Below are 11,301 nucleotides of genomic sequence, written 5' to 3' on the forward strand. Positions count from 1 at the left end.
TATGAACTTCAGTTATAGCCGTAAAGAGTTATGCTTGGCAACACTGAGTCGTGCTTAACCAAGGATAAGGTATCGCTTAGTGGTTTGGTTGTCGCTTAGTCAAATTCAGATTGAATTGAAGTTGGCTTAGCTCAGCCTTGGCCAGCTTAGTGGACCAAATCAGCCTCAGATGCAAGGGTCGGGCGCTACGCGCTTGACACTCGCGGCTTAACGCAGGAACAAAGATGCGCTTAGCGCGAGGCTTGTGCTTAGCGAAAGGACTGTTTTTCAGAAAATATTTTTCTAAGTTATTTTTCAGTCCTTTTTCCAAGGAGTTGAAACCCTTATGTTAAACATTCAAAGATTGGCTGATATACTCCTATGTACAGATTATATAGCAAGTAACAAATGATTTAAATGCATGAAGAACAAAAATAATAGAAATCAAAAGCTGGGTTGCCTCCCAGGAAGTTTCTTTAACGTCATTAGCTTGACGCTTTTACCTCACTGGGTGATCTTATGTTTTGGTTCTTACTTTCAAAACCTCTTGACCTCCTTCCATTACCTGTAAGCAAACATTGTGTTCTGGAGCCGGTTTGTTTTCGACACACAAATCAAAATCAATTTTCTTATCTTCAAAACCTAGCTCCAGCTTCCTCTTTGCCATATCAACTATGCAGCTTGCGGTCAACATGAATGGTCTTCCCAATATTACAGGAATGTGAGTATCTTCAGAGATATCCATTACCACAAAGTCTGCCGGGAAGATAAAATGTTTTACTCTTACCAACACATCTTCAATTACTCCATATGGCCTGGTAATGGAGTGGTCGGCTAATTGTAAAGTCATTCGAGTGGGCATTATTTCCAACTCTCCCAATCTTCTACACATGGAGAGTGGCCTCAAATTGATACTGGCTCCCAGGTCAATAAGAGCTTTTCCCATATTGACTTATCCAATTGAACAATGAATAGTTACACTGCTAGGATCTTTATGCTTGAGTGGAAGGATCTTCTGGATCACAGCACTGCAATTTCCTTCCACTATGATGTTTTCCTGATGAATATATTTATGCTTCCTTGTTAACATATCTTTCAAAAATTTAGAGTAGAGTGACATCTGCTGCAAAGCTTCTCCGAAGGGCATGATTATTTCCAGTTTCCTGAAAATTTCTAAAAATCTCGCCAGATGATGATCTTTTTCTTTCTTGGAAGGTACCACAGGATATGGTACTTCCACAACTTTTTCACTCCTACTCTTCTTTGCATTCTTATTATTTTTTTCTTCTTTTTCATTTTTTTCATTTTCTTTCTTTTTCTACTTCTTTTTCTTTTTCTTGGTCCTTCAATTCTTTATTCTTGACCATTATTTGTTCCTCTTTTTCTTGATTACTTTCACCTCTCACCTTATTTTTCTTGCCATCAGTACCTTTTTTGTCAGCAGTTTTCTTTTTATGCACAACACTATCCTCATCCTCAGCCTCCACAAACCTCTTACTCCTTGTCATCACAACTTTGCATTCTTCCTTGGGATTATGTTTTGTATTTGCCACAAAACTGTTGGATGACTTGTTAGCTATCTGCTTGGCCAGTTGTCCCACCTGGACCTCAAGGTTCTTCAGTGCTGACTCAGTGATTTTATGATTTGACATTGTTAACTGAGTCATGGTCTCCTCCAGCTTAGTAGTTCTCTAGAATATGTTAGGTCCTTGTTGGGTTGGCCTGTTTGAAGGTCTACTCTAGTCTTTGTTGAACTGATTGCCAGGGTGTGTCCTCCACTGTCCTTGTTGATCATGGGACCCTGCTAAAAGCCTGAAAATCCTCCTTGAGTATACCCTTGTCGCTGTTGATTTCCTATATAATAAATTTCTTGAGTGTTTTCTTCAGTAGGAATACATTGTCCTGTTTCATGAGCCTCACCACAGATGGTACAACCTGTAACTTGCAAAACAGAAGAGTGTGTAGGTTAACCCATAGACAACTTAGTTGGAAGCTTACCAAGTGTTTCTGGTAAAATCTCAAGTTGCTTAGCAAGCAACTTGTTTTGTGCCAATAAAGCGTCATGTGATGATAGCTCTATCAAGCTTTTTTTCATGGGTTAGTGGGTTCTGTCTCGTAGAATTGCATGATCACTGGCTGACATGTTCTCAACTAGCTCAGTTGCTTCTTCACAGGTCTTTAGTTTTATCTTTCCCTCTGCAGAAGCATCTAACAGTTGCTTGGTTTGTGGTCCCAACCTATCTATAAACATATTCAATTGGATTGGCTCGGAAAACCCATGAGTGAGAGTTTTTCTTAACAAGCCTCTGAATCTCTCCAATGCTTCACTCAGAGATTCATCAGGAAACTGATGGAATGAAGAGATTACAGCTTTCCCTTCTACAGTCTTGGACTCTGGAAAGTATTTCTTTAGGAACTTTCCAACAACTTCTTCCCAGGTTTTCAGACTATTGCCCTTGAATGAGTGGAGCCACCTCTTGGCTTCTCCTGCCAATGAGAATGAGAAAAGGCTGAGCCTAATAGCTTCGTCTGGTACACTGGCAATCTTAACAGTGTTACATAATTCAATGAACGTTGCCAAGTGTGCATAGGGGTCTTCAATAGGTAATCCTTGAAATAAGTTCCCCTGTATTAAATGAATTAATGAATATGGATAGTTGATGTTGTTAGCTTGTACTTCAGGACGTGCAATGCTGGTGAAAAATTGTGGTAATGAACTACTTGAATAATCCTCAAGGGTAATCCTCTGGTCATGCTCTTCTGCCATGGTAATGGCTTCAGGTAATTGACTGGCAGATTCCCTTGATGATGGTGAATCAGGTGATAATAAGTTAGAGAAATGAGTCTCCTCCTCAAGAATGGATTCAACTATTTTATCTTGCAGAAGTTTCCTTCTCCTCTCGGCCCTGTTCCTTAGCAATGTAGCTTCAATTTCTAAGTCCAGAGGAACTAAATTGCCTGTGGGAGATCTATGCACATACAATACTAACAGAACAACGGTTATCTGGTTAAACAAGAAAAGATAAATAGAATTTACGAACGAATATTCACAAAAACAATCAAAGAATAACAAATAAAGAATAGACACCTAAAAACGAGCTAACTTCCCAAATAAAAAGAAGTTCCCCGGCAACGGCGCCAAAAACTTGTTCGGCTTCTGACAAGTGTACCGGATCGCACAAGTAGTATAAAATGGTAAGAACCGAGTATCGAACACTCGAGGAACTTGTGTTATTTGGTAAGCCATTTCAGCAAATAGGCTTCTGGTGTGTGTAAATGTAAGTGTGGATATGAACAAGTGTATAGACTATCTATGCAAAAAGAAAGAAAATCATGCGAGAGAAATGATGTGTAAAAACAAGTAGAGAATATGTTGGTCTTCCTAATAGGTGCCTGATGCTAAAAAGATATTTTCTATCTAACAATGCTCATGTGTTCTTATGGTGTCTCCTGAGATACTAAACCCCGATTCCTCATGATAGTTTAGTCTAATCCTGATCAAGCATCGTCCGCAGATTCCTCTTGTAAGACTAAACTCAGCCAATACTAGCTACATTAAGACACACATACTCAACTAAATTATCGCATCCCAATTCCTCGTGAAAGCACGACAACTCAGCCCTGCACTATCAAGGACTTTAGAGTCGGACCAGTTTCCACTGTTGAATGACCCTAACAAAGCATGCATCTACGTGATCAAGGTAAAGGCATACAGGAATGAAAAGCAGATAGCACAGAGAACACGCAAAACATCATTAAATAGATATAAATATATTTACATCAGGTACCTATAGGGAAGATCCAACAGAGGATTTAGTTTTCCATACCAGGAAGCCTTCTTAACAACAAAGAGAAGAACAAGATGAAAGATTGCAAAAATACAAGTGGTGAGGATGTCTCCTTCACCTCTAGGATCTCACAATCATTCACAAACTCATCTCAAGCTCTCAAACCGGCTCCTTCTTTAAGCTCTGGTCTCTGCAGATCTTCACACAGCAAAATCTCTCAAAACTCTCTGGAACTTGGACCTTTCTCTCTCTAGAAACCCTAGACATGCAAAGCTTTGAATCCCAGTCCAAACTCTGTTCACAAAATCTGATTTCAGGCTTAAATAGGTGGCCTTGTTCGTGCTCGTGCGCTTAGCGCACGTATGGACTGCTTAGTGCACAATGTGGTTTAAATTTTGAAAATTATTTTATGGAAATTCTAGAGACTGATTTTGAGACCTAATTTTCAATAACTCATTGACCAACTGCATTTCAATCCCTAATAGTGTTAAAGATGTTAGAAATAATGCTAATTTTCTCTTGTTTGTTGGTTAGGAACACATTTCTATTGCTTAGCAACCAAATTAGTTTTGGTTGCTATTTTTTTGAAATAAATTTCAAAATAGCCACCAAACCTCGTTACAAATACATATTTTTCATATAACATAAATAAGTCTCACCTTATGGATTCCTATGTTATAAATATAAATATCTTATTTTTTAAATTATAAATGATAACTTCTATAAGTGATAACTTCTATGCGTGCACTATTTTTTATTCTTCCATCTTTCTAATTATAATGATTTTCTATATGAAATAAGGTGCATCTAGAATACGGAACCTTTTTTTTATGTCTATAGATGTTTGTTGATAGGTTGAGATAAAATGATTGTAACACCACAATTTTCTCATCTAGTAATTTTAATAGTGATTAAAATTAATCAAAGAGAAAATTAAATTTATTTAATCAAGAAAATTTAATTAAATTTTTTTTGTATCATTTTATGTGATACTGGGTGAGCTTCCAATTAAGTTGTAATATTAATTGTGCACTCCCCTGGACCAAATAAAAAACACTTGTTAACTTACCTTTAAACAAAAATGTCTAGAAAAAATAGGATGACTCTCTGTATGCAAGAAAAAGCACCAGAGAGGTTTTGAAGTTGCAAAGATGAAAGCGTTTTTTTGGTGCTTCCCTGAAATTGGAAAACGTGAATAAGAGAGAATCTAAAACAAAAGTGAAAAAATAAATAACAATTTTGGATGGCTTGGCAGTCTAGCTTTTAACATGCCATTACCGAATTTCTAATTCCAAAAATCTACATATCATTTATACCCCTTAATTACCTATGAAATCTACAACACCCTGGACAATTTTGATATACCATACAAAGTTGATGAAAAACCAAAGGATAAAGGAGGGACATGCAACAACAAATCCTTGTGTAAGAGTGAGTTGGAAAAACAAAGTATATATTAAGCACTGTTTAATTATCACTTAAAATTAAACATACAACAATGTAAAAATGAGTTGAACCAAAATTTGTTAAGCCCTCTTTCTTTAGCAATAAATTCAACTTTTGCCATGATATTCTATCTAACTTACAATGTTAACTGGAAATAAAATATTTCCTAATCTTTTACTTGAGAGAGAAATCCAATTCAATACAATCCATTGAAATAAAAAGCTGTCAGATGTTTCTAAAAAAATCGGCAAGTTAAAAAAAATGATGATGATGATAGGCAATCATTCACACCAATGAATGCATTTGACTGAAGGAAAGAGTTTAATCCAAAGTTTTCCTTTTTCTATCTCATGGATTGAGATGAACGACAAAAAAGAGTCTAATCCAAAGCTTCCTGCAAGTAAAAAAGAGACAATGATGATACATTTGGTTAAGCTGTTAAAAATATGAAAGGACTCAAAAATATGATACCCACAAATGAATGAAGTTGAATGAAGAAAAGAATTTAAACCAAAGCTTTGCTTTTGCTCTCCTACAGATTGAGATAAATGAAGAAAAATTCAAAGCTTCCCTTCACCGATCCGGATGACTGAGATGAATGAAGAAAAGTCCAAAGCTTCCTTTTTCCTTTCCAACAAACTGCGATGACTGAAGAAAAGAGTTTAGTCCAAACCTTTCATGTTCCTCTCCCACAAGTTGAGAAATATTGTAGCATGGGAGTTGTTGCGACTAGTTTAGACAATCTTAATGTTGGATTTTAAATAACCTCTCCCCTTGTAAAATAAAAGAAATAAATTATAGATTTCCATACGCTACGCTGATGAAATTCACTCAACCTTTCATCCTTTCGTAATCCATAATAAACCCAAAAAACAAATTAGAAATTAGAGAAAGTGAAAAATTAAAAATGGACAAACTTACCTAAGTTAAAGAGAAATATCCTTTAACGGTCCGAGAAACATCATGACAATTAAGAATCCTTTGTAGAATTCGAAACCTACAATAGAGCCCTTCAACCCCGATTTAAAATCACTAACACTAATAAAGAAATCATCACCACTTTATATAATTCCTTAACAAATTGTAAATTGTAGCAGAGTATCACTATGTTTTTTTAATTATCAACATAGAGTATCCCTATAAACCTGCCCAGGATTGGTACCACCAAGCTCCTTCAAAGTAAGGTCATACTCATGCATAACCTGAATGGTCATGTTCCCTTTGGATGCACCACCACTGCAGAACACCAAAGTCTCCTTCATTCCAATCTAATTCGTCCCATAGTTGATTTTTCAATCCTTCATAGTTGTCTTCCAATACCCATTATTTGTATCTTATTCAACCGGTGCCTGTTTGGATACCTTCGGTCCTATGGATAGAAGAAGAACCACTTTGGATCCTTGGTCTGTATCACCGATATACCAAAAATACACAACCCAATAAATAATATAAAAAACGATTTGATCAATTGACATGGAAGTGAAAAGGATTTTATTGAGCAAAAACGGCAAAGAGGTCACCCCGGTGAGACCAAAGAAAATACCACTGACAAAACACGTAAGCGAGATCTTTGTATATGTAAATCAAATTGGAGTGGCCCGAAATGATGTTGGCATCGGTAATCAAAATGAGGAGCAACAAACAGGATAAATGGATGAAGACAATTTCGCTAACCACTTGCGAGCTTCACTATCAGAAAATCACGGATTAGCGATTGAAAATTATTGGTCGCAGACCGAGGCGATCTAACCTTGATAAAAAGATTTGTCAGTTGCACAAAACAACAACCAAATTTTTTAGTGACAATACTTCTTGTTGCTAACGCGGCCACAGTGTGATTTAAATATTGAAAATTGTTTTATGGAAATTCTAACGATTGATTTTGAGCCCTAATTTTTAATAACTCGGTGATCGACTACATTTTAGTCCCTAATAGTGTCAATGATGTTAGAAATAATACTAATTTTTTCTCTAGTTAACAACACATTTCTATTTCTTAGCGATCAAATTAGTTTTAGGTGCTATTTTACCCAAAATAAATTTCAAAGTAGCTACCAAAATGGATTTCCATCTTAAGAAGGCTTTCAGAATGTACTATTTTAGTGACCGAAATTAATTCATTCACCATTTTAATATTAACATTCCATTATTTATAATATTTGATTATTAATATTAATAATATTGTTAGTATTTCATATATAATTAAAAATATAAATAATAACATAATAGTCATAAAATGATTTAAGGTGTGATTTTTTTAAAAAAAATTACAATTGTTTATAATTCATAATATAATTGTCTTACAACATAGTTTTCTTTGCTTCTTTTAAAATAAAGACGCTTTACATGCTGACATCTTAACAGCGGTGAAAAATGCTATTTAAACCTCTTTGAGACTAAAAGGTGGTGCATTTTTAAATTAGAAGAACCGAATGGCTTCGTTATGGGAGGTGTGCTTGAATGCACATGTGTTTGTGATGTTTGTGCTCATCATTTATTTTTGATTGTGAGAATGGAGGAAAGGGAGACCTTCTATGATGGGGTTGTATGTGATTGAAAATGAGGTCAAAGAGATATGCACAAGATCAAGGATTTATTTATGTAATGTATCTTTAACTCTATATTTTTTCATATTAAACTCTTATATTATTTTATACTAAGTTTTTATAATTTAGTAATATAAGAAGGAAAGAGGTTATATCCTGTAGGGTATTACACCTGAAACCTCCTAATATTTTATAGCACTCGACTAATCTACTCACATCAACAAAATACAATTAAATAGATAAAAATATTCTTATAAATTTCTCACCTAAATTTAAAGTTCTTAAATAGTAAATTCTACTAAGCTAAAGCTTCATATTACATCAAATAGTCTTGAGTAAAATTTCTAACTTATAAATTTTACATACTAATATCATCATATTCAACAATATTTTGACCCCTAAGAAAATTCTTACCTCAAGAAAGAATTATTAATCTCATCCTCTTCATAGGTTAAACACTAATAGATTTTAAAACATATCTTACACTTGTTTGATCTAATTTGAGGTAACTTTGAATAAATTTAGTTTTGTAACCATTTCAATGTATTAGTTGAATCAATTCACCAATGGGAAATGTCCATTGAGTCTTTTACTGTATATTAACAGTTATTACTATAGTGTAACATATAGTAATAATTGTTAAACTTGGGTATGATTCCTTGACACTTTCTTAACTTTAAACTTGGGTATGAATTTGGAACATATTACAAGCTAATTAATAAGATTAATAAAGAAGACTTCTTTTGGTATTGAAGCAACATTACATATATGATCATTATTTTACCATAGCCACGTTGAAGTATTTATTCACAAGAGAATACAATTACTAGACACCTCCTCTTTTAATGGGGATGGCTTGTTTCTCTACATAGGAAAAATAGTAAAAGAAAAGTGTTAAAAAAAATGGGCATTATTGTTGTTGCTCATTCTAGGCTGCACAAGTAGGAGCTTTTCCTGTTATTGTGGGCTTGACATTAGCACATTTAGCTGTTGCTGCAGCTCCGTTGAATGTGAGATCAATATCAGCCATCTCTACACCCTCACATGGTACACCACTACTACAAACAAGAACCACCCCATCTTGACTTCCTGAAGTGCCCTTAATGTTCTTGAAGGAAACCTTGCTTATCTTGATTTTTGATGGATTCTATGCCATCATAAGAACAAGAAATGGAATAAAAATCAGTCTTTTAAATCAATTTAGTGTATGAACTATAGTCACTAAAATAATATCATCATCCTATACATTAATGGATAAAGAATTAAATACCTGTTTGGAGCATTGGTTCCAAGGACAATACTCTTGGTCTATGATGATAGGGTTTGTAACATTATTCATGGTAAGATCTTCAAAATGCATATCAGTAATTGTAATTGCTCCTGGCGTGTTAGGCCAAGTCTTAATTCTCACACCGTTATCTGTTTCATTCAAAGTGCAATTCTTAACAAGAAAACCTGCAACGGGCTCTTCAGAATCGTACTTCCCAAGGCTTCCAACACTAATGCCATGACCAGGTCCACAATTCACATTTTGGACAGTTATATTTTTGCTACCATCACCCAATGAGACACAGTCATCTCCGGTAGCAATGTTTGTGTTAAGAATCTTCACATCTGTGGATCTTCCAATGTGGATTCCGTCGGTGTTGGGGCTATCTTTTGGTGCACTAACTTTAAACCCATCAAATGTGAAATTGTTGCACCCCAAAACATTCACATGAAAGTTTTTGCTATCCTTGGAAGTAATGTCACGGACAATTGAATTATTGAGGAAATTAAAACCAAAATTCTGTTGACATTTGAAAAATAAAGCATAAAAGGGAGTTAAATTTGTGTTAGATAAAGGCACAATATATTTTTAATTTCAATATTAATACTTATTTACCATGCAAAGCATCTTGCAGTCCTTGTTTGTTGTACAATCATTTTGTTTCCAAGCAGTTGCCCCTTGACCATCAAAAACACCTTTACCCGACAGGGTGAAAGAGTTAACATATTGAACAACAAACCATTGATGAGCCGCCTTAAGGTCAGTTGGGTTTGCAGGTGCTTGAATTGTTCCATCAACTTGAACCTCAATAGGAGCCTTGCAAGGACCTTTGACATCAACTGCACCCATTTGGTATGTGCCAGCTGGAATCACAATTTTGACAGCAGTTGGTGATGCACATGCTTGAGTCCAGGCACTTAAGAAAGCCTTTAGAATATGCAAATCACAAATCAATTAAAAAGAAGAAGTGATAATAGTTAAAAAGATCCAACCTTTGAGACTACCCCTATTTTTTTTTATCAAATGTTGAAATGAATTTTTTTTTGTTCAATGTTACACGTTGATACCTGGCCTATATTTGTATTTGGTTTTCCTCCAAATCTTGATATGTCAAGATCCCCCTGTTGTGCAAAACCAAAGTCAAGTAGAAATAAAGAGAAAAATATTGTGATTATAGTGAACTTCATATTGGTTTTCTTTTCCTTTTTGTTACACTGTTTTTGCACTTCTCATGAATGAATTGATTCCAGAGTATGATTGGATTATATTTATATTGGTGTAGCAAGGCTTGAAGACCATAAACATTATTAACAACTATTATCTAATTATATCTTTCCTTTTTTTAGTTGTCTGGTTGATATTTTTTCCAGCTTTTACCAAATAATTTTGCATCACTCGTTAATAACCTATTATTATATTTGCCAAAAATTTAATTATTTATAACAATTCTATTTCATTTCACTATAGGTGATTTAATTTGATTTGAAAAAATATCATGTTTAGAAATCATTATACAAATTGCGGATAAAAGATATCCAAAATTTATCTTTTACGATTGGAAACCATTTAAAAGAATTTATATATTGTAGTTTATCCTCTTGATTTTTACCTAAAGCTGTAAAAGATCATCATTTAGAATGTGCAATGATAAATTATAGTAAATTTCAGCATACTAAATTTAAACTATTTAAACTATAAATTTTATACAATAACTCATTTTTTTAAAAAAATTACAAATACATATTTTTCATATAATGTAAATAAGTCCCCTCTTATGGATTCCTATGTTATAAATACAAATACCTCAATTTAAAATTATAAATGACAACTTCAATGCTTGTACTGTTTTTCATTCTTCCATGTTTTTAATTATAATGATTTTCTATATGAAATAAGGTGTACCTAGAATACAGAACCGTTTTTTTGGTTTATGTAGATGTTTGTTGATAGCTTGAGAAAATGTGATTGTAACACCGCAATTTTCTCATCTAATAATTTTAAAATAATTAAAATTGATCAAAGAGAAAAGTAAATTTGGTTTAATTAAGAAAATTTAATAAAGACATTTTGTATCATTTAATGTGATAACTTTCGGTGAGCTTCTAATTAAGTTGTCAAATTAATTGTGCACTCGCGTGGACTAAATAAAAAACACTAATTGACTTACCTTTAAACAACAAAGTCTTGAAAAAAATAGGCACTACTAAAAAAAAGTTATTCGATGATGATTCTTAGGGGTCTTCAAAGACGGTTTTTAACCGTCTTGGAATAC

General features: G+C 34.0%; 1 protein-coding gene across 1 annotated transcript; it reads right to left on the reverse strand.

Moving 5' to 3' along the window:
- Positions 1 to 8,478: 8,478 nt before the first annotated feature.
- Positions 8,479 to 10,271, reverse strand: LOC114409637 (polygalacturonase-like). Its single transcript, XM_028373153.1, has 4 exons — positions 10,097 to 10,271; positions 9,645 to 9,956; positions 9,030 to 9,548; positions 8,479 to 8,906 (listed from the first exon to the last, which is right to left on the reverse strand). The coding sequence occupies exons 1-4, from the start codon at positions 10,214 to 10,216 to the stop codon at positions 8,688 to 8,690; spliced, it is 1,170 nt and encodes a 389-aa protein (XP_028228954.1). The 5' UTR covers positions 10,217 to 10,271; the 3' UTR covers positions 8,479 to 8,687.
- Between the last annotated feature and the right edge of the window lie 1,030 nt (positions 10,272 to 11,301).

The sequence above is a fragment of the Glycine soja genome, chromosome 4, assembly GCF_004193775.1.
Source record: "Glycine soja cultivar W05 chromosome 4, ASM419377v2, whole genome shotgun sequence".
NCBI classification, from domain to species: Eukaryota; Viridiplantae; Streptophyta; class Magnoliopsida; order Fabales; family Fabaceae; genus Glycine; species Glycine soja.

Coding starts and splice junctions, on each gene's coding strand:
- LOC114409637 (XM_028373153.1), bottom strand. CDS start 10,216: ATGAAGTTCACTATAATCACAATATTTTTCTCTTTATTTCTACTTGAC. Junction 9,549..9,644: donor ACTGCAAGATGCTTTGCATG/GTAAATAAGTAT, acceptor AAATGTCAACAG/AATTTTGGTTTTAATTTCCT. Junction 8,907..9,029: donor GGAACCAATGCTCCAAACAG/GTATTTAATTCT, acceptor ATGATGGCATAG/AATCCATCAAAAATCAAGAT.